This window comes from Chamaea fasciata, unplaced genomic scaffold, assembly GCF_029207755.1.
Source record: "Chamaea fasciata isolate MVZ Bird 193981 ecotype frontalis unplaced genomic scaffold, bChaFas1.0.hap1 SCAF_19, whole genome shotgun sequence".
In the NCBI taxonomy this organism is placed as follows: domain Eukaryota; kingdom Metazoa; phylum Chordata; class Aves; order Passeriformes; family Sylviidae; genus Chamaea; species Chamaea fasciata.
Genome location: NW_027094104.1, coordinates 10,205,607 through 10,227,867, shown reverse-complemented (window position 1 = coordinate 10,227,867; position 22,261 = coordinate 10,205,607). Strand labels below are relative to the sequence as shown.

Here is a 22,261-nt window from a genome sequence, read left to right as displayed (position 1 = left end):
CAAGGACAGGCTGGTTGTCACCCAGCTCAGAATCACTCCACGCTGGAGTTTGGTGCCAGTTTGCTGCTCGGCTGGGAAGGAGCCCCACTGCCCTGCCCACGTGCTGCTTTGAGAACTGACTCCTGCTCCTGGTGCAGCTGCAAGGAAAAGACACGGTCCTGAGAGGGCTGTGAACAACATGACTGAACCTGCCAGAGTGCCAGCCCTGATCCTGCCCTGCTGGGACCTCTGAAGCAGGTGATAAAAGTCCCATCCCATCCTGATTGTCTGCCGAGCACCAGACTCAAAGTGTCCTCACAGGCTGAAGCAGATGGTTGGATCTGCCTGTTCCCAGGCTGGAGAGAAGATTTGAACATGTCTTTTCTGTGCTATGCTCCAAGGGGATTTGTGTCCTCTCCTGTTTCTCCTCACCAGCCTGGCTGACAGCTGGCTGCTCCAGGGGGCTGGTGAATTGTTTCTTTGCTAGGAAGGGCTGTGAAATGAGCAGGAGCAGCAGGGAATGTGGGCCCTGAATGCACAGACTGTTAGAATCCCCCTCGCCCGCCTGGATGTGGTACATCACTTGGTCTGGCTGTGTCGGAAGCTGGAGTGAAATGGCGCAAATAGTTTGGCACACGTGGGAGCTGTGAAGGGAAGTGATGGAGGATCCTCATCCAGGATATTTTACAGCCTGGTGGGGCATTGCTGTGTCCTTGGCAGGGTGGTGTGAGTGACTCGAGAAGGCTTTGCTGTCTCTGATTCCTGTTAATAATGTGATATTGTAAATTGCTTGAGTCGAAGGCAGGATGCTCTAATGCCTGGGATACTGGACCAGGACAGTAGAGAACCATTTTGGGGTGAGCAACAGATTGTTTTTATTCTTGGACAGTTTCGGGCCTCCCTTAGCTCACCTATTCCATAAAGATCCAACCCTTCCTCAGGGAAAGGTCCAAGATCTGCACAGTTCTTCAGGATTGTGAGCAGTCACAAAGAAGGTTCTACACAGGGACACTGGGGTACAGCTCCCCCTGTGTGAGATCCCAGCCAGAAGCTGGTTACCTTTATCCTGCCTGCATAGCCCAGGAGGAAACACGGGCATTCCCAGAGCGTGGGCTGTCTCATTTGGTTTGGAGGGTCCCTGAGGGGGATGACTTCTGCAAAGGGGGTGCAGATAACTGGATGCAATGCAGGTACCCAGAGTGTGAGGGTCTAAATCCGTGTCCATGGGCAGAAGCAGCACTTTCTGAGGGTGGTGCCATGGGGCAGAGGAGGGCTGCAAACTCCCCTGGCAGCAAGGTTTGCCAGTGACTTCAGCCATCAGCTTCACCCTGGGTTAAGAAGAGCAGCACACACACACAGATTCACCGCATACTGAAGGCTACATTTTTCCCTCACAGCAGGAATCTGTCTTTGGTGTCCAAAGAAGTGCTGGAATTTGGCAGGAGATCATTGTCCCATACAAAACCTTCACTAAACATTTGCTCTGAATGTGAAACATGGTTTGCACAGAGGACGTGGAAAAGTCACAAGCAATGGCATCTCAGGGAGCCCCCTGCTTCGGGGACTGCTCTGGAAGGGATTATTTTTCAGCTCCATCCCACATCCCAGGAAAGCTGTGTTGCTGACATGAGCTGTTGGCAGAGCTCAGCAGGTTGCTCCCAAGGACATAAATGCTGTTCTTGCCTTTCTTTTCCTTCCAGCCCCAGCTCTTTCTGGGCAGCTGAGGAGAAGCAGCCCGGGGCTGTGCTGGTGGGCAGGAACACGTGTGGTTATGCTGTGACTGAGGTGGGGTTGAAATATTCATGTGTTCATGGCAAGCTGTACTGAGCTTCCAGCAGGAAAGCTTGGCATTGTGTTTTGTGTTTTACCTTGTGATACGGGTGTCCTCTTGAAGTGAAATTTCCAAAACCGAAGGTGTGGAATATGACACTAACTCAAAGTACAGGTTACCTGGGTGATGGGATGAGCTAAATCGTTCACCAAGCTGGTCCAGCAGCAGCAGCAGGGATCAGTGCCAGACCTCTGTGCCACACACACAGACCCTACACACTCTGTCCCTGTGTTAGCACCTCAGGACAATCCTGCCCCTTTCCCTGACACTGTCTCTCTCACAGTTTTACAGCTACGGCTCCAGCAGAGAAGGACCCGTGAGCAGCTGGCAGACCAAGGCATCATGCCACGTGAGTATCTTCTTCTGCCTTTTCCATCCTCTCTCAGAGGGCTGTGTTCATCCTGGGCACTGCTGGGGCACTGTGTGGCACCAGCTGCCTGCTCAGCCCCCCACAGCTCAGAGCAAAGTGCTACCAGGGGGACTTTGCTTCCAGCCCTGCGGAAATACGATGACCCCTGGTGCTGTGCAGTGCATTTATCACACAGACTGTAATGCCCCTGCTCAAACTGAAGGCAGGAGAGAAGCTTACCTTACACCATCCAAAATTTCAGCTGCAGAGCTCCCCATCCCACTGCAGCAGGACAAGCATTTCCAGCTCAAGCAGAGGATTCACCACAAAGCTGTTGATGTAGGCAAGGGCAGAGAATCTCCTGTCCTCCTGTAAAAGCCAGGAGCCTCTGTGACAGGACAAGGAAGAGGATGAGAGGGCTCATTCCAGGAGGCTGGGGAGGAAGGCAGCTCTGGGGAGCTCCAGGCAATCCCCGGAGGATTGAGACACACCCAGATATGTGCCCAGGCGGGACCGCACAGGGCAGAGCTGTCAGTGCACACCTGCGGCCAGTGAACCCCCACAGGGGCTGCAGAGTGACAAATGTGTTCCCCCTCTGACCCCATCCACCCCTGCTCACCTGGCATTCCAGCCCGAAGGACAAACTCCAGGACAGCATTATCGTGAAGTCGTTCTGCACCACAAAGTCAGGTGCTAGAGCCCAAAAAGTCAGTGAATGAAAACCGTCCCCTTCTGCACCTGCAGGTGCATCATGAAAGCTGTAGCACCACTGGAGAAAGGATGTTGGGAGCCCAGCCCTGCTCAGTGGAATACTCCACCCTGACCTAGCTCAGGCTCCATGTGCAAATCTGTGGTTACCTGGGACCCAGGTAGAGGATTATCCTTTGTCTCATCAAGGACCCCTTGGCTTCACTGCTCAGATCACAATTTTCCAGAGGCTGTGTCACTTCTGTCTCTTCTGGTTGCCCTTGAAGACGGTGATGGAGCTCTTGCCTAAGCAGCAGAACACCACTTCTCTAAGAGCATGGCTCTAGCACTGCTTGCTGCACCCTGTCCCTCCCCTGCCCCTCCTGGAGGATTGTGCTGAACAACAAAAGCCTTCTCAGGACATTCCTGTCAGCACCAAGCATTAGGAAAAAAACGAGCAGGATGACAAAAATCATGACTGCCAAAATGATCAATTGTTTTAAGACTGATAAATGCCTACTCTTCCCATTTTTTTGCCTCTTTATTTCTTTAAGCGTTCAGATTTGATGCTGCCTGCCACAAAAGGGCAGGGACTTTGATCACAAGACTCCAGGAGCTGAAGCTTTAGACAAAATACTGTGGTACTTGTTAGAGCAATGCAAGAACGTGGGGCAGCAGTGCCCCCTGAGAGGTTTGTACACCTGGGGCTGCTCTGTGAGGCTGTGCACGTGGCACCCGACTTCTCAGACCTTACACATTGCAAAGTATTCAGCCAGAATATATTTGATGGCAACTGAAGGGTATTTCCCTGTTACTTACAGCTTCTTTGCACTCCCAACTTCTAGGCTGACATTTTGCAGTCTGGTTTCTGTCCAAGAAGACCATTTTGGGAAACTTGAGCACGGTTCACTCACTGAAAGTAATAGAAGAAAAGGCACTTATGCCATTATAAAAACAAACAGGCAGAATTTAACTGCTGGATTTGACATCAGGAGGAAGTGTCAGATGTTAGCGTTTAATACATGGGAGCCCCAGCCAGCTTCCCCATGGCTTGGGCATGCGCAGACATTCCTTGCGAAAAGCAAGGCTTTGTTAACCGTGTCTTCCCATGCCATGTTGGTTCTGAGGACCAGCCGGTGAGTCCCCCTGGCTGAGATGGACTGCAGAAATACCTGTGCTTGAAGGCCCTCCTGCTGTGCACAGCCACCGCCTCATCCTCACTGAAGCCTTAGAACAACTGTCCCAAGGTGATCAGCACCACACGCGGCACCTGGGCCCCGGTGCCCCCAGGCCCTCACCCATTTCATGCTGAAATGCCATCCCCTGACAAGTTCTCTGAACTAGCAATGTCTTTGTTTGTTCTGCAGGCTGATACAAGCTGCAGCACCCACATAATTGCTCCAGAAATCTTGGTAACTTACTAAACTCTGCAGCACTTCCCTCTTGAACAGCACAGCCCTTGGTCAGTGCCTGTAGCACGCTGCCACCATCAGTCCCTCACACGAGCAGGGCTGGGAAAGTCGTCTCTCTTGCTAACTTCATTTTCTCATGTGCACTATTTAATTTTGCTTCTGATTAAACCAGCTGTCACCAGTGCTGGTGGCTGCTCACTGGAGCATGGCACAGCAACACCAGCTTGTCTGTCTGTCTGCTTTCCAAATGGCAGGAGCAGGAATGTGCCCTCTGTGTTTCTCTGTGATTCACTGGATCTTCCAGGGGTTGCCTGGGTGTTGGCTACCAAAAGTCAATCCAGAGGGCCCCCAAAGCTTTCCTGTTTCTCCCCAGCCTTCTTTTCATCCTCCCCTAGACTGATGGAGGATAACAAGGCCTGCCTGAAAATAGTTTCTGTCTTTATTGGATCCCATTCAGAGGATGGAAGGAGAATTTCTGCTGCCAGACAAAGAGTTGCAGCAGACTGTTTTTGTGGGTCAGGACACCTTCCCCTTCCTTGTCCCAATGGGAACAGTTAGTTTTGTCTGCTTACACAGACAGAAAAGAATTCTTGGAGGATGTGAGAAGTATTAACCCCTTCACCGTGCAAATTCTGCCTCGATTTGTACTGCACCAGATTAAACAAGGAAATGTGCAAGGTTCTCCCTGGCTCCAGCACAGGCTGCTCCGTGGGACTGGTGTTCACTGGTCCAAGAGCCAGGGATTATCGGCCTTTTTTAGGGAGCGCCACTGGGTTAATCCTCCTTGGAGTCAGGAGATGCTGAGGACATGGTCTGCTCCCTGCCTGCCCAGGGAGGTCCCATGTGACACAGCTGCTTCTGAGCAGGGGACAGGACAAATGTCCAGCCATGGTCAGTGACAGAAGGGGGATAGAGGACCACCCGGCAATGCCCTCGCTGCAGGCTGCACCCAAGAGCTGAGGCAGGTATTAATTTTCCTGCTGACCTCAAGCCTTAATCACGTACAGGTTTTACTTTCAGGTGAGGTCCCTCACAGGTGTTTGCTCTATCCAGATCTGTCTTCTGGAGATCTGCAGGGAACATGACAGGGGAAAGATTTATCTGCTCTCTCTGACATGTCCCACAGAGCACTGTGTCTTAAAGCCTGCACCCTTCCTTGCCCACGTGCCTCCTGCTCTCCCCATGCTCTCCATCCCCCCTGCTCTCTTGCCCTGGACTGGCTGAGAGCATGGGATTTCCCAGAGCTTTCCTGAGTTATTTTTAGTCAGCACAATAAAGAGAGCAGCTAGTTTGTGTTGCTATTTTTATAGCACTCATTAAAATGCTGTTGCTGAATATCCTGGTAGCTGCTTGCTTCCGCTCCTGTGCTGACTGCTCCTCTTTCTTTCCTGTTGCAGCACTGAAAAGCCCATCTGCATTCCATGAACAGCGAAAAAGTCTGGAGCGAGCCAAGGTAACTCCTGCAGCCGTCCCAGTGAGGGAACACATGGGCTTGCTTTGCATGAGTCACGGGGTTTGAAAGCACCTTCCACCACTGTCCCCTCCTCTGGCACCCTCCACGCTGGCCTGGTGGCCAAGGATGAGGGGCAGGGCATCCGCTCTGCTCCCAGAAATGCTTCCAGGCTCACAAATGCTCTGGAGCACCCTTCTCTGAGCAGGGGAGGTTTTTAAAAAAAGGGCAAAAGGGGCATCTGTGCCCTGAGCTGTGGGGTTTTACAAAAGGCCACGGGCAGGGCAGGGTTCAGCGTGGCTTTGTCGGTCCTTGCAGTAAATGTCCCGCCAGTGGAAGAGGCTGGGTCACATCCACAGCCTGCTCCTCCTGTGCTGGCTGCTCTGCGCTCCTGAGGGAACACAGTCAGCAGGTGTGCAGGGGGAATGCAGGTGCCACCTGCAGCCAGTCCCCGGGAAACTCACTCTTGTCACCAGGCAGCAGCTCTGGCTTTATCCCTGCAGTGCAACTTGGCCATTAGGACACAACATCCGAGGGGGAAATGGGCCAGGCTCCCCAAACACTGCCAAGGGCAGTAGCCATTTCCAGGACACATTGAAACTCCATGATCTGGTCGCTTTTTGGGAAATCACTTTGGTTTTCCAGTCGCCAACAATCCAGCCTTGGTCAGGCGGGAGGAATGATCCCAGAAAGGGAAGCAATTAATCATGCAGGTTTTGCTTGAACACAAGAATTTGTTCCATTAATCTGCAAAACGTGCTTGCAGTCACATGGGAAAGGACCTTTGCAAGGAAGAATGATTGTGAAATACAGGGAAGTGCTGTTCTGAACTTAAACACACTCCAAATCGCTTGCCCCAAGTCTCCTGTGGTAATAAATGGCGAGCATAAGAAATACACTATGACTCTGAAAGATTAGTATGCTTAAAAAATTTCAAGCAATCCAAAGTATCCTTGAAGTGTCATATATTTTACAGTTAGAGTATACATTTGTGTCTCTTTGTCTTTCTCTTCAAAAGCTTTCACTGGCTGGTTGCCTGGGGGAAAGGGAAGGATGGTCCCGTCTATCCCAAACCACGGGCATGTTTAGAAAGCGCGAATGAAGACACTGAGCACAGCCCATAACAAACATTATTCCCTTGCAAAGCTGCCCTGCTTAGCCCTGGGATGGGGAAGATCAGCAGCTGTTTCCCCACAGTTACTCAAAGGCATTTGTTGTTTAGCTGATATTCCCCCAAGCTGATGCTGTGCAAACAGAAAGCAGATAACTGTTCATGTGTTGAGAAAGCTCCTCTGCTTCAGCTGATGTTAGGAAAGCTCACATCTGAATTCTTCATCATTTGCGCCCCGGAGACACAAATGCAGCTTGTTAACAGCCAGGGTCCAAAGGAACTGAAGTCACAGCAGAAATACAGCTGTGGGACAGCAGCTGGAGCTGAGCCCGAGTCAGGACCTGATCTGAGGATTAGTTGGAAATGCATTACGTGAGTTCAAATTCACTCAGGTGCAGACACCAGCTTGCTCTGACCTGGCACAGGAACCAGGCAAACCTACACATGGTCCAAGCACGGGACTGTGTTAGTGGAAATCAGCTGGGGAAAATATGGGGGAAGGGTAAGGCGTCGTAAAGACTTTAGTAAATAAAATGTCTATTATTTGTTTAAACATGTCACTGGCTCTGTTAGAGGCTGGCAGCAGGCCAGCGCAGCAGCCTTTGAAGTTGATGTCCTATAAAAGATTGCTGGGGTGGAGGACAGAGAGCAGGCTGGCTTTCCTGGGGCTGTCTGGCTCAGCAGGGCTGGGGCACTCACCCAGCACCCCAGCACACAGGGGCTGTGGGGTGGCTGTCCTGCCTCTGCCCCAGAGCAGAACACCCCGCTGGGCAGGTCCGGACTAATGTGTGAGCACTGACAGACACCCACTGCCAGTGACCTTCTCTGCTCTCTGAACTGTGCTCTGAGCTCTTGGCCCCTGATCCCCAGCCCAGGCTGTGCTGCTGAAGTTTGAGCACACTGCTGTTGTGTATATTCAGAACTGGGTCTCGTTTTTTTTCCTGCAGCACTTTTAAAAGCTGTTTTGCATCCTGTGTCCCAATATCCATCTCACCTCTGGACTGACCAGCCTCCCCCACCTCAGCCTCCCTCACTGATCTCATCTCTGACTCAGTGGTGGTGTCTGCAGCTGTTGCCCAGCCCCTTCCAGGGACCCTTTCAGATGCGGGAACAGAACAGGGCCGAGCTGATACCCTGTGCTGTGTCTTCCTTGGGGTTGTGGGTCAGCTGCTGATCACTGGATTCTCCAGAGCCTTTTATACTTTTCCAGTGCGTGGAGTAACTAACTTCTGCCTAAGGCCCTGTCCAGTGACCACTGCAGGAGCATCTCTGGTGCATTAAGTTTTCATCCACTGCAGTGCTTAATCAGCTGGCTTAGCTGTGGCTAATTGTGACCTGAACACAGCCCTTCCCAAATGTCCTTCTTGAAAAAACTGTAGCACATGTATTTCAGATCATCAGTTGTGCCAAATCCTGGTGCACTGTAATCAGTTAGCCTTGAATGATTCAGAATTAAGGAGTATGTCTTCTATCATTCAAGGCATTAATTAATCTATTGACTAGCAGGAAAAATTGCTTTGTAACAGGATTTGATTTATTCTTCTGTTTAGACTCTGATCCATTTCCAATTCCTCTGGTGATCCACAGCCATGCTCCTTTTTTTTATATTAGTCTTATCCAGACCAAATTTCTCTGGCTTGCATGTGAGAAAGCCATGGGAGATAATGTCAAAACATGCTTTGAGTCAAGCTGCATGATACTCATTGTTTATTCCTGTAACAGAAAACTGTCATTTCTCCATAGAAGGAATTTCAGCTGGTGTGATGTGATTTGTTCTTGATAAATCCGTCCTGGCTGTTGCTCACCTCCTTGCTATCTTCAAAATTCATTTGTATAGATTGTTTGATTACTTGGTACGGTATCTTGCTGTCTGCTTTATAATTTCCTGGTTTCTTCTTCCCATCTCTTTTAAAGCTAGCAATTACTCTCCTTTGCCCAGTTTCCTGGAGAATCACAGATAGTTGCTATTACTCCAATTTTAAGTGTGTCTTAAAATTGTTTGGGAACATTTAACTCCTCTGAGTACCCTTTAACCTGTTGTCCAACCTGACAACTGGGGTTTCTTCTCTTTTGTTGCTGAAGGTTCTTGGCTGAGGCACCTGTTTGATAAAGAGCCATTTATCTTTTTAGTGAGGATGGTTTTTAAAAGGCATTAAATCCCGTAGCCATCTCAGCAGTGTGCACAACTATTTCTCCTGTTTATGGAACACAGACAGCACTTTCCATTGCCTGATCCTGGCTACAGAAGTCCTTATAAGATCTTTTTTCTCATGATCCTGTACAGTTTGTACTGTGGATTTCCAATTTTGCTCCAGCTGCTTGTGTTATTCTTTTATATTTATCCTTAAGATTTTAACCGCTTTGAACTCTGTACAATTTTTCTACTATTTCTTCTTGCAGCTCAGCTTTGCTAAGGGCTCGTCTAAGTTGAGCTCTAGCTTTTCTTCACCAGGGGATAAGCCTATATTCGTATTCTTGAGGTCATCTGCCCTCAAGGCTGACTTTCTTGGCCCTTATGGATGGTGTTCCTGTACCTCTGTGTGCCTCTCTGTTCCTAAAGCCATGAGGGAGTTGGCACACGGCTCCAGGACTGTGCCCATCACAAGCCCAGCTGCAGTGACTACAAAGCAGATTTTCCCAACCCCATATCATAGCTTGGGTGAGGAACCCCAGAGCACAGGGGCTGCAAGGCTGCAGGAAGGTTCAGCCTCGTGGCTGACCTGGGTAGAGAGTCTGAGTGGCTTCATGACTTGTTCTGCCTGATATCTCACCCTGGAGTGCTGAGCTTCCCACCGAAGCCGCTGCCACCAGGAGGTTCTGGAGCATCTCTCAGAGGTGACGTGGTGTGCAGACCCACCACGCCCAGGGAGCAGGTCTCACCCTTCCTGTGAGTTCTCATAGCATTTCAGGCATCAGAAGCCCAGTAGTGATGGCAAAGGGCACAGCAGTGGGTGCAGTGATCAGTCAGCAGCTACGTGCTCCTTGTTCCCTTTCTCAAGACCTTCTGCCCAAGAACAAGCCAGCGTTTCAGTGATGAAAAATGTCATTTAGGAGCTCACTCAACCCAGCTTGTAATAAACCCAAAGGAGTCGTGGGATGGCACAGGGGCAGGTGCTCTCAGTGCCTTATTGCTGCTCCAGCCAGGTAACTTTGCATTTGTGTTCTGCAGACTGAAGATTATCTCAAGCACAAGATCAGAAGCAGGCCTGAGCGGTCAGACCTGGTCAATATGCACATTCTGCAAGGTAAGACTGCCCGAGCTTCTCCCTCCTGCTCCTTGTGTCTCCTGCCCTGGGACTCGTGTTTCTCCTGCCCTTCTTGTGTTCCTTCAGGAATCCCACTGCCATTACTTTGTTCCAGCTGCTCATGGGGGGCAGAGATCATGCCAGTGTCTGATCATGAAGAGTAAACCCAGGCAGCTTGTCCAGGACACTGAAATTCCTATAGCAGGTTATTGTAACACCTTCCCAAAGCTGGACATCTTTTGTGCTGCTATAAGTCTGGATATTCTGTGTGACAGCCCGTGCAGTCAATGATTCAAGCAGAGCTGTATGAAAAGCCCTGCTATCAGTCTGTGAGCCACAGCAGCTCTCTCCTCTCCCATCCTGGTGTTCCCTCTCAGCCAGAGAGCTGCCAGAGCTGTATCCCATCACAGACAGCAGAACACCACAGTGTGCCTCGTTATCTCCAGAGATAACAAGATCCTTAGAGACAGAGAGGATGTACAGCCTCCCTCCCTCCTTGAGTCCTGTCACTTGCCTGGAAGAAGCAGATCACTCTCTGGCAGCTGTGAGTGTTGCCCTCTGCTCTCAGCATGGATGCAATCTGGATTTCTTTCTTCCTCTGGCAGGCAGGAGGGATGAGCCTGGATCCCATGCTGGGTCAGTGTTGCTGCCTTGCTTTTCCCTTGGGTTTCCATCCCTAAAATGAGCTAGCGCCATTGCTTGTTTGAGATTTGGAGAGTGTCCTTCCCTTAGGTTAAATAAGAGAAGCAATGTGGACTGCAGCTGGGGGCTGTCACCAGACATGGAGGCAGCTGCAGTCCCTGGGCATGGACAGGGACAGAGCCAGCCAGGGGAGAGAGACTGCAGAGAGCAGAGAGCGCCTGGCTGTGCACTCAGCAAGATGCATTTGCTGCCCCACATCCCCCTTACCTGCAGCCTCTGCTCTCACCTCTGTCCATCCTGCTCTGCTTTTCAGAGCTGTGTCTTGGCATGTCCATGTTGTGGATTGGACTGAAAATCCATTTGGTTCACAACTGGGCCTAGAGGTGGTTGGAACTGGCCAGGTGACGCAGTTTGCATCATCCAAGTGCTTTACAGGCACCCCTTCTGTTACAGTTCACCTCAAGGTGCTCATTTTTGTTCACTGGTCTGTAGAATCTGAGGCCAGGAATGGCCCTAGACCAGCTCTCCTGACCTCCTGTAGAGAATTTCCATGGTATCAACCCCTTTAGCTCGTGCTCCCTACAGTATCTCTTCCAGAGAGTGTCCAGGCTTTGAAGATAAAACAACCTACACACAGCTGTTCTTACTTTAGACCCTCAAGGGTTTAGAAATGGTCCTCTGGTTTAGAATCCCACTCCCTCACTACTCATGCCTGGTCCAAGAGAGGAACCAGATAGCTTTGTTCAGGAAATCTTTCTCTTTAAGTTGCTGTTCTTTTGTCACCCTTTAAAAACTGGGGTCTTCTCAGCTGGCTTTGATAGGGCTGTAGCATCCAGATCCACCTGCCTTTGCTCTGCTCCTCACCAGCTTGTTTTTCCCTGAAGGCCTGGAGCACTGTAGTCATGTCCACCTCCAAAAATCCACAGCCCAAGACTCAGCATTTTTAATTCCAGTGTAAGCCACTCACTCCAGCTGTCAAGCACTGCCAGTGGTTCTGTTCTCCAGCTGTTTCCCAGAAGCAGGGATCCATCTGCCACGAGGGGCCAGTGTGCTCCTGGCAGGCAGGAGCTGGAGACCCTTTCAGTCTTTGTTAGTGGCAGCTTGCTCATGAAGTTTCCATCACAGATCACTCCTGGGCCTTGCAGAGGGTGCTCCAGCTGTAGGCTGGGTTTGCAAGCCCAGGATGGCAGAGAGAGGCTCTTGTTTGGGCATGGAGAGGCTGATCCTGAGGCTCAGCCCCGTGTCCCAAACCCCGGCAGCCCCACCCAGTCTAGCAGAGCAGATCCTGCTGTGCTGAGCCACGCTCAGGTGTTGGCCAGAGGCCGCTGAAGGGCACCACATCCTCAGTGGGTGCTGTGCCCACAGGAACCCCCAGTCCTGATGCTTCTGTTTGGCCTTGTAGACTCGGCTGCAGAGGGGTCCATTCAGTCTACTCAAATGAAGCTGAAAAGAGCCCGACTGGCAGATGACCTCAACGAGAAGATCGCGCTCAGGCCCGGTCCTTTGGAGCTGGTGGAGAAGAATATTATTCCCGTGGACTCGGCTGTGAAAGAGGCCATTAAAGGTAGTGACAGTGAATGTGGGTGTTGTGTGTGAGCATGGAGTGGGGCAGGGGCTGCCCAGGGGACCAGGAGGTACCACAGTGACTGCAGGAAGTGACTGACCTGGATGTAAGAGCTGCGTTTATTGCTTAAATTTCGTTATTTTCACAGTAACCAGCACGAGCTGTGAGCACAGAGCTCTCCTCTTAGAGCAGTGACACTGAAACATACACCCTTGCTCAGCCGCATTCCCCCAGAAAGAACCCCTTCCCTCCCCAAGGCTTTGAGCACAGAAGTGACACTGTTGGAGAGAGGACACTCCTTCCTTCAGCACGGGAGAGAACCTGAGGGCACAGGTGTTGGTTGTGAGAGCGGCCCAGTTTCTCCCACCTGTGCCCTGCCAAGCTCTCCCATCCCAGTAAACGGGGGTGGAGTGGCCCCAGTTCAGTAAGGCTGTGGCTTCTCTTTTTTATTTTTTACCACTGCTAGTGGCATGCAGGGCCCAGCAGAGCAGGATGCTGCATCCCTGGGGTGTGGAACATCCTTGGGGTGTTAATTGCTGAAGAATTTGAGCAGGAGCCTGCACCCCCAAACAGGGGACACCATCACCAACCAGGACCCAGCACTTGCCTTATGCCTAAGCTTGGTTTTCCTCCACCACCTCCTCCCACCAGAGGAGAGAGGAAGAATCATCCACAGTTACTTCCCCCACGCTGCTGCAGGGAAGCTGGTGTGGGAGCCAACACAGAGCAGAAAGGTGGCTCAAATTTCACCAGGGCCCAGTGCCAGGACAGGGAGATCCAAAAGCAGAGAAAGGAGCAGGAAGGCCAGCAGGGTCCTGCAGTGACAGGGCAGCAACCCGTATTTTTGAAGTCTGGGGCTGTCTCCACATGTCCAGACTGGTGCTCAGGTCTCCCACGAGGCACTGAGAGCTGCTCTACCCCTGGAAGCTGCTTGTTCTGTTGTTCACAGTTCCTCAGTTAACGGGATCATTTCCATTGGCATAATCCCGTTTGAAGGGTCTGTTCTGGAGCTCAGAGCAAGCTGGGGACAATGGCAGGGCTTTGGGAAAGAAAGTGTCTGTCACTTGTCTTGGAGTGACAGGAGAGATGCCAGAAATGAGAGTTGAAACAGGAAGCACTTTGATTTTCATTTCATCTCAGAAACCATCTTAAATGCCATGAAATATTCCAGGCTTGGATACTGCTCTGTCCTGCCCCATAACTATTCCTGCTCTTGATTTGGGGGCTGTGAAATGCAGGCTGTGTATGTACAGCAGCTTCTCCAGCCTGGCCTTGGAGCTGCTCCATTCCCAGCGTGTCGCAGCTCTCCTCTTTGAAGGTGAAATGTTCCAGGACTCTGCCTGAAGAGGAATTTTTAAGGAGAGTTCAAGTGAAATCTCCCTGGCCACTTACTAAAGGAGAGAACAGTGGAAAAAAAAAAGTTTCAAAAAATCCCCCCCTTTATAAACATTTGAGGTGGTGTGAGCATGACTTTATCCCCTGGAGCTGAGGTTTGGAGACTGGGGAAATGAGCTTGAATCTTGAATAGAGCGTCTCTCCAGCTGCCTTGTCCGGAGCTCACGGTAAACAGAGATTTACAGGACCAAACTGGTGAAAACAAAAAGCCTGGCTTAAAAATGATTTGTTCAGTTTTAAATTTCTCCCTTTCACAATGCTCTTCTATCACAACATTGCTGGGGAAAAACGTGTCCTTGTGAGCCAGTTTTATCCCGTTTAGGGTGAAACATGCAGCACATTAGGGTCCAGCATGAAGTTGCTTGGTACCATAGGGTGCCATGAGAAGAAGGTGGTGCAGCTGCCCCAGCAACACCATCCCAGCCCTCAGGTTTCTGCAGAAGGGAGCCTCAAGTTGAAGGATCCTCCAGCTCATTTTTGGAGTCAGAGGCACCTTGTGGTACTCACAGTTCAGGGCAAAGGTCTGAACACAGAGCAGGGATGAGTACTGGCACTTCTAAATGTTAAGCCTTTTGTTTTTGCAATACCAGAAAGATGACAGGGTTTAAAATCATTTTACTTTAACCTTGGAATCTCAACTGTTTATACAGTGGAAAGTTCAGCTGACGTGTTCCTCTAATCACCTCCGGCAGGGTGAGCACAAAGTGCCAGACCCCAGCCGAAAGCCCAAACGTCCCAGTGACAGGAGGCCGCCAGTGCCCTGCATAGCTGAGCAGTGATACAAGGAACTTTTTTTACCGGGTCCTTGTCATCACTTTGTCCAATTCGCTCAAGAGGACAATACCCAGTGCATTAGAAACAGCCCGGAGCAAACACCATCCTGCCTGAGATTACAGCAGGGACACAGGATCGAGAAACAATACGCCCAGGCCGGGCTGGGTGAGAGCGGGACAGATAAGGGAAGCATTCCCCATCGGCACAAGCCTGTGGTATCAAGCAGCAGGATGCAGCACATTCCTGTCGTGCTCTGGGTTGTCACTGTGTCCTGAAGGTCCCTTGTGCTCCCAGCTTTGGCACCACTTCCCAACACACGCTGCCCTGCCAGCGCAGCAGGAGCCCTGCAGATCCAGTCCACCTTGCTTGGAGTCATTTTTCCCAAGAGAGGACATCCACGCTGGCCTGCAGGTGTGGGAAGCAGCTCCCATGCAGCCGAGGTGGCCCATGCAGTGCTGCAGTTCCTCAGGGAACGCCTGTTTGGTGCTGCCTCTGATGGAGAGGACACAGACCCTCTTTCCAGGGTCATATGGAGAGAGCAAGTTGAACACGGCCGATCTCATTTCCCCAGCCCATGTCTGGGCAGCAGCTCAGGCAGGGAGCCAGGGCTCTGTCCTCACCCACCCTGGCACCAGCAGCCACAGGGAGTGGAGATAACCCTTATCTCTCAGATAGGGGCAGGGGTCAGAGCAGGAGGTGCGTGTCGTTGAGAAGGTGCACATTGCTAGACCAGCAGCAGGGACAGGTGGAAGCTTGTCCCCAGTCCCTTCCTATTTCCCCATTTGTCACCTCACTATCAGCGTGCCAAGCTGCCTGACAAATGCCAGACATGAGCACGAGGAGATTACAAGTGTGGCCACGCTGCTCCTTCCTCTGCCCCCACCTGGAGCTCTCCCGAGGCTCACATGAGACCTTTTTTTCTCAGCACTTTATTTATCATCAAACCTCGGGGTCAAGAGCCCTTGCCCATCTGACTAGCAGATAACAGTGCAGGAGCTGTGCAGGCAGAGCAGCCTGGGGCTGTCAGGCAGGCAGTAGCAGTGGTTTGAACCGTGTCGGTGGGTGAAACCTGTGGACAGAGACAGGATGTGGGAGCCTCTGTGCACCTGCAGCCACATCCACTCTTGTTGGTTCTTGTGCTGTGCGGTGGTGGATCACACTCTGAGCTGATTTCATGATTTCAACCTCAGTCCTTCTGCTGAGGGCAGAGTCCCGTGCGTGGTGTGGGTGTTCAGCTGGGGTGCTCAGCTGACCGAGGGCAACTCGTGCCCCTCTCCCCTCCCAGCCCAGTGGAGGGGCAGGATGGCAGAGCCCAGTCCCACCTGTCTGCACCTGCCCCGCTGTGCTGGTGGGCCAGGCTCCTCCAACCCTTCTCTCCCTGTCCCAAGGAACGCGGGCCATGGTCTCGGCTCCTCAGACCGCTCCTCTGTCCCTGTCCCAATCGCCCCTGTCCATGGCTGGGTCCCCCTGCTCGCCCCCCAGCCCCGGAGGTGGCCGAGCCCCCCGGGCACCCCGAGTGCCCCCGGCCGGGGCCGGGGCGCTGGGCGCCCACAAAGCTCACCCCGTCCCTCCCCGCAGGCTCTGACCATCGCCCCTCTGCCCCCGCAGGCACCCAGGGCGGCTTTCCCCGGCAGACCGACGCCTTCGCCTTCGAGGAGGACAGCAGCAACGACGGGCTGTCCCCGGAGCGGCCCCGCAGCCGCGGCTCCCCGGGCCCCGCCGAGCCGCCCCCCGGCTCCAAGGCCCCGGAGCCGCCCCCCGCCGCCCCAGCCGGGGCTCCACAGGTAGGGAGAGCCGTCCTGGAGCCGGGGGAGATGCGGGGGGACAAGGGAGACTCGTGGGGATGGGGATGGCGCAGGGGAGGGAGCACACGAGGAACACGCTGCCGAGGACAGTCCCATGTGCTCGGCACTGGTGGTGCCGCATCTCGAGTGCTGTGTCCAGTTCTGGCCCCTTCAGTTTAGGACGGATGTGGAGATGCTGCGGCGTGTCCAGAGAAGGGCAACAAGGCTGGTGAAGGGTCTGGAGCACAAGTCGTGTGAGGCGGGGCTGAGGGGCTTGTTTATCCTGGAGAAGAGGAGGCTCAGGGGAGACCTCATCACTCCCTACAACTCCCTGACAGGAGGGTGCAGCCAGCTGGGGTCGGGCTCTTCTCCCAGGGAACAGGGGCAGGACAGGAGGACACAGACTTAAACTGCGCCAGGGGAGGTTTAGGCTGGACATTAGGAAGAAATTGTTCCCTGAAGAGGTGGTTGGGCATTGGAATGGGCTGCCCAGGGAGGCGGTGGAGTCACCATCCCTGGAGGTGTTTAACGAAAGCCTGGATGTGGCACTCAGTGCCGTGGTTTGGTTGACAAGGTGGTGTTGGGTCACAGGTTGGACTCGACGATCTCCAAGGTCTTTTCCAACCTCGTTAATTCTGTGTGATTCTGTGATCTTCTGGGATTCAGTGGGATTCTGTGTGATCCTGTATATTTCTGTGATTGTGTTATTCTGTAATTCTGTGACCCGCGGGGTGACCGCGCTGCGCGGGGCCGGCGCGCCCACTGCCGGCCGGCGCGGGTACTGCAGCCGCGGGGAGCGCCGGGCCGGGGGCAGCGAGGGACTGGGGGGGGACTGGGGGAGACTGGGGGACTGGGGGAACTGGGGGGACTGGGGGAACTGGGGGGACTGGGGGGACTGGGGGGGGACTGGGGGGACTGGAGGAGACTGGGGGACTGGGGGAGACTGGGGGGACTGGGGGACTGGGGGAGACTGGGGGGACTGGGGGAACTGGGGGGACTGGGGGAACTGGGGTGGGGGAGGACCAAAGGGATTATGGCCATCCACGGGTCAGCTTGGAAGACTGGCCTGCTCTGGGGGACACTAAGAGGCCACCAGTGAGCAAGGGTACGGGGCTCAGGTGAAACTGGGAGGGCTGGAAAACCAAGGAGGACTCTGGAGGCTGAGTACTAGGAAAGTACTGGGATAGCCTGAAGATGTGGCTGGGATAGACTGAGGTATCTGGGGGGATTGAGAACAACACGGGGTGAGGAAACAGGGTACCAGGAGCCCCTATCCAGGCTGGACAGCCCCTGGGTCCGGCCCCACAGCCCCTGTCACCTCTCCCTTGCAGGATCGTCCCCCCAGTGCCGATGGCCACGCTCCGGACACTGCCCCGGGGCAGGGCAGCCAGTGCGACAGCCCCAAGCAGCCGGCGGGGCAGGAGAGCCCCACGCTGCCCGTGCCCTCTGCTGTGAAGGTAATGCCGGTGCCTCTAGGCTGCCCAGGACAGGACCCAGCCCAGGGCATCCAAGCCTGAAGTGCCCCTGGGCTGCATCCCAAATACGTGGGAGCTCTGGGTGTCTGGCCTTAAAGGCTTTGAGTAATTCAGGCAGACAAGCTTGTGTCAAAAACTAATTTAATTCATTGCATAATGGTACAAGATACAGCAATACACCTTGCCAGAGGCTATTGCTTGAGTCCTGCACTGAAATTATCCCCTGGGGCTGGGAGCAGGAGGAGATACAAGGCGACACTGGAGTACCTCGCAGGCAGGGAGGGTCGTTGTCTGTCTCATGTGCTCTCCAGCACAGCTGAGAAGGGACACAGTGCCAAGGGAGTCCCCCGCATCCAGGCTCAGCAGCTCTTGGAGTGTCAGGGTACCAGCAGGAGCTGCCTTTGTTCTGTCCCAGGTCTCTGAGATCCCATGGGGGGTGACAAGAGCTCTTCTCACACCTAATTCCTTTCCTTCTTGGCCCAACAGTCCAAATCATCCAGTGACAGCAAGAACCGTCACAAAAAGCCCAAAGACACCAAGCCCAAAGTGAAGAAGCTCAAGTACCACCAGTACATCCCCCCAGACCAGAAAGCAGAGAAGTCCCCTCCACCCATGGATTCTGCATATGCCAGACTGCTCCAGCAGCAGCAGCTCTTCCTGCAGCTCCAGATCCTCAGCCAGCAGCAGCAGCAGCAGCAACAGCAGCAGCAGCACTTCAACTACCCTGGGATGCACCAAGGACAGCTAAAGTGAGTGGCACTGTGCCAGCAGCAGGACTTAGTCCTGTCTCTGTCTAGACTCTCCCCTCTGTATCCATTTGTGCCAGAGCAAGGGGATAGAGGCACGCCACTGAAACAGAAAAGCTTGGGAACAGCACAGGCTCCTTCCAAACCATTCTGGCTTTGCATACTGGCTGGGGCACCTGTGACCTGCTGGTGGGACAGCAGCAATCTCCTACAGCCCGGCCTGGTTTTCCTTGGCCATCCTGAAGTCTCATATAAGAGACAGCAGAGCCGAGGGAGCAGAGGGATGGGATGGATGCTGGGCACAAAGACCCTGGAGGAGCAGACAAGTTACCCCAAATCTCTTTTGTTATTTCAGGCAATCTAATGAGCAAATGGTCAAAAGTTCAAATTCTTCATCAACTTCTGGCAACAACACCCCTCTTTCTCCAGTGAAAACCACCTTTTCAGGCCAGACTTGTGTCTCATCTATCAAGCCAGGCCCTCTGCCATCCAACCTGGATGATCTCAAAGTGAGTGCAAACTTTGTCACTGCAGGAGCAGAATGTCACAGCTTGAGTGTGCTGTGCTGCCTCTGAGTGTCAGGGGAGTGCCACAGGCTGGGAGGGGCTGTGCTGCAGATCAGCACACCTGAATTCCCGTGCTCTGAGCCACGCAGGAGTACAGCACAGCACCCAGGGGCAGGGCTTGGTCACTGGGGAGGTTCTGGGCATGAGGCCTTGCTGCTCTGTAGGTGGTGAGGGGTGCACTGCTCTAGCCTGTGTATCAGAAAATCAGAGGGGTAGCCTGAGCTGGCTGCAGGTCAGGCTGAAAGATGATCTGAGCTGCTGCTCCTGCAGCTCCTGGCTCCATCCCTTCGTGGTTTTATGGTGGACATCGTGGATGCTCCGACAGACCAGCCAGAGGCCGGTAGGGCAGCATGGCCCCCCCCTTAGTGACTCAGCTCCTCAGCCAGGCCAGCTCAGCTCTGCCCGAGCAGGTACTTCCTGCTACATGCACTGTTTGAGCACCTCTCATGTAGGCAAGAAAGGGCATAGGGGAGAATCCCTCATACCAGCTATTCATTTTTTTACTTTGCTAATGGCCCCTCAGTCATGGGGAAGGCCAAATCCTTCTGGGAGCAGAGACCTGGGAGCAGCCCAGATGTAGAAGCAGCGTGAGTTTGCCCTAGCTCAGGTGACTGAATCATGTGCCTGAGCACAGAGCATGTGGCTCCAAGGTGTCACAGTCTCCGAGCCGTCAGCAGGCTCCTGGTCTGTGTTAAAGTCCTCTGCTCATGGAGAAATCTACTGCTAGGAAGGGAATCCTGAGCTGCTTCCCTGACCCAAGGACTACTGCTTGTTCAAGGAGAGGAGTCACAGTTCTTGGAGGAAGGTTTTCCTATTAGGAAAGGTTGAGATTCCGCAGGATGTACAGTGGTCAGGCCTGTGCACGCTGACTGTGGTGACCGCAGGTGAGACAGGGAGCACCTGGGAGGTCAGAGCTTGTGACCTGAGACTCCCTGTTGAAGCACTGGGTTTCTAAAGGGCTTGTCTGCCTCTGAGCCTGATGATGAGTGTCTCCTTGCAGGTGTCAGAGCTGAGGCAGCAGCTCCGAATACGAGGCCTGCCCGTGTCGGGCACCAAAACGGCGCTGATGGAGCGGCTGCGGCCCTTCCAGGAGTGCAGCAGCAGCGCCGTGCCGAACTTCAGCGAGATCACCACCGTCACCTTCCCTGTCACTCCGACGAGCACCCTGTCCACTTATCAGTCCCAGTCCTCCACCAGCATGTTATCAAACGGCTTCTACCACTTTGGCAGCACCAGCTCCACCCCGCCCATCTCGCCCGCCTCCTCTGACCTCTCTGTGAGCGGCTCTTTGCCCGACACCTTCAACGACGGGCCCATGTCCTCTCCACAGTTCGGCCTCCAGCCGTCGCCCGTCCACGGCAGCGCTGAGGAAAGCCTCATGAGCAGCATGAATGGAGGCAGCATCCAGCTGGAGCTGGAAGGAATAGACACAGAGAAAGACAAGATGCTGGTGGAGAAGCAGAAGGTCATCAACGAACTGACGTGGAAGCTGCAGCAGGAGCAGAGGCAGGTGGAAGAGCTGCGGATGCAGCTCCAGAAGCGAAAGAGAAGCAACGGCCTTGAGGAGAAGCAGCAGCCTGCTCAGCATTTCTTTGGTGTGCCCATCAAGCAAGAGAACGCCGTGTCCAGCTGTCCATTTGCATCCAAGCAAATGGCCCTGAAAGGCCAGGCCGGCAGCTCGGACAAGCTGAGTAACTGTGGGGCGCCGCAGGTGCCCCACATTGTAAATAGCCACTGCTTGGAGCCCGCAGGGCAGAGCACCGTCACCTCCTCGACATTCCTGAGCCCGCAGTGCTCCCCCCAGCACTCTCCCCTGGGGGCTGCCAAGAGCCCCCAGCACATCAGCCTGCCACCGTCCCCCAACAGCCACTACCTGCTGCCGGTGTCCCCCGAGGGCCGCAGCGGGTCCCCGCCGGGCAGCAGCTGCCTCCGCACGGCGCCGGTGAGTGCCCGCCGCACCCCGCGGGTCACACCCGCACCGGGGAGCCTTTCCTCTCGGCCCGGGGCTGCTGGCAGCGTGTGGGGCTGCCTGCGAGGGCAGAGAGTGTCCCAGATGGACAGTGGGTTGGAGGCTGATAGCGCTGCAGGGTCCTTTGCAGGGTTTCTTCTGGGGAGCCCTCCCAGCGCAGCCAGTTGTTCTGGAGGGGCCACAGCAGAGCTCTCCTGCCCCATGGAGCCCTGGCGCGGCTCCTGCTGCCCTGAGGAAGCCCTGGCACAGCTCCCCTCGTCCCCAGGGGATGCCAGCACAGCTCTCTCTACCCCTAGGTGAGCACTGGCAAAGCTGCCTGTGTCCTGGGAGAGTCCTGGCAGAGCATCCTCTGCCCTGGGGAGCCCTGGCACAGTTCCCTCTGCCCTGGGGAGCCCTGGCACAGCCCTCTCTGCCCCTCGAGGAGTCCTGGCAAGCTCCCTCTTCCCTGGGGGAGCACTGGCACAGCTGCTTCTACCCTAAAAGAGCCCAAACCCAGCTGCCTCTTCCCTCAGGGGGAGTCCTGGCACAGCTTGCTCTGCCCTTGGGGGAGTCCTGGCACATCTGCCCGTGCCCCATGGAGCCCTGGCACAGCTCTGTGCTCAGCAGGGAGGCACCAGTGTGGATCCCTCAGCTCCTGGGAGAGCCCTGGCACGGTTCCTACACCCCTGGGAGACCCTGCTGCAGGGCTTCCCAGCATCTTGCCAAGCCTTTGTGTGCGAGGGATTTTCACCACTGAGTTGGAGGAGAGCAGTTGCCCCGGGGATGGTTTTCTCTCAGGAAGCTGGAGCAGGGCTGGCAGTTGAGGTCTGCAGTCAGAGAGAGCTTGTGCCTCCCCACCAGGCCGGCAGAGAGCTGTCCTCAGCAGCCACCACTCCTCACTCAGCCCCTGGGCAGGCACGAGCACTTGGGGAGGGAGACACAGGGGTTTGCTGATCACATCCCCAGTTCATCCAGTGCCCTCCCAGGGCTCCCCAGGCGGCAGCAGCTCCTTTCAGTGGCCTGTGCCCTGCACAGGGGTGCAGGGTGTGCACACAGGGCTACAGCGGGGGCAGGCTGGGTGTGCAGTCTGCCCACGGCAGAGCAGAGCCTCTCCCAACCCACCCCGAGCAGACATTGGGATGCAGCCCTGCACAGTGGCACAAAGTGGGGCTCAGGGCTGTGTCCAGAGGATGTAGGTGCCATGGATAGCTGGCAAACTGCCAGTGAGGTGGGAAAGGGCAGCAGTTCAGGGTGAGGAGGGGCAGAGACAGAGCTGGCACTGGAGTGGGCGTGGGGGGCAGTG

At 54.3% G+C, this 22,261-nt stretch overlaps 1 protein-coding gene across 1 annotated transcript in view; it reads left to right on the top strand.

Moving 5' to 3' along the window:
• MYOCD (myocardin) overlaps positions 1 to 22,261 on the top strand; it is a 199,880-nt gene that overhangs the window by 174,129 nt on the left and 3,490 nt on the right. The window contains 9 exon segments of the mRNA XM_066200701.1: positions 2,094 to 2,159; positions 5,656 to 5,711; positions 9,989 to 10,064; positions 12,109 to 12,270; positions 16,048 to 16,223; positions 17,555 to 17,680; positions 18,185 to 18,447; positions 18,800 to 18,953; positions 20,011 to 20,952. Of these exon segments, the coding sequence (XP_066056798.1) occupies positions 2,094 to 2,159; positions 5,656 to 5,711; positions 9,989 to 10,064; positions 12,109 to 12,270; positions 16,048 to 16,223; positions 17,555 to 17,680; positions 18,185 to 18,447; positions 18,800 to 18,953; positions 20,011 to 20,952 (2,021 nt within the window).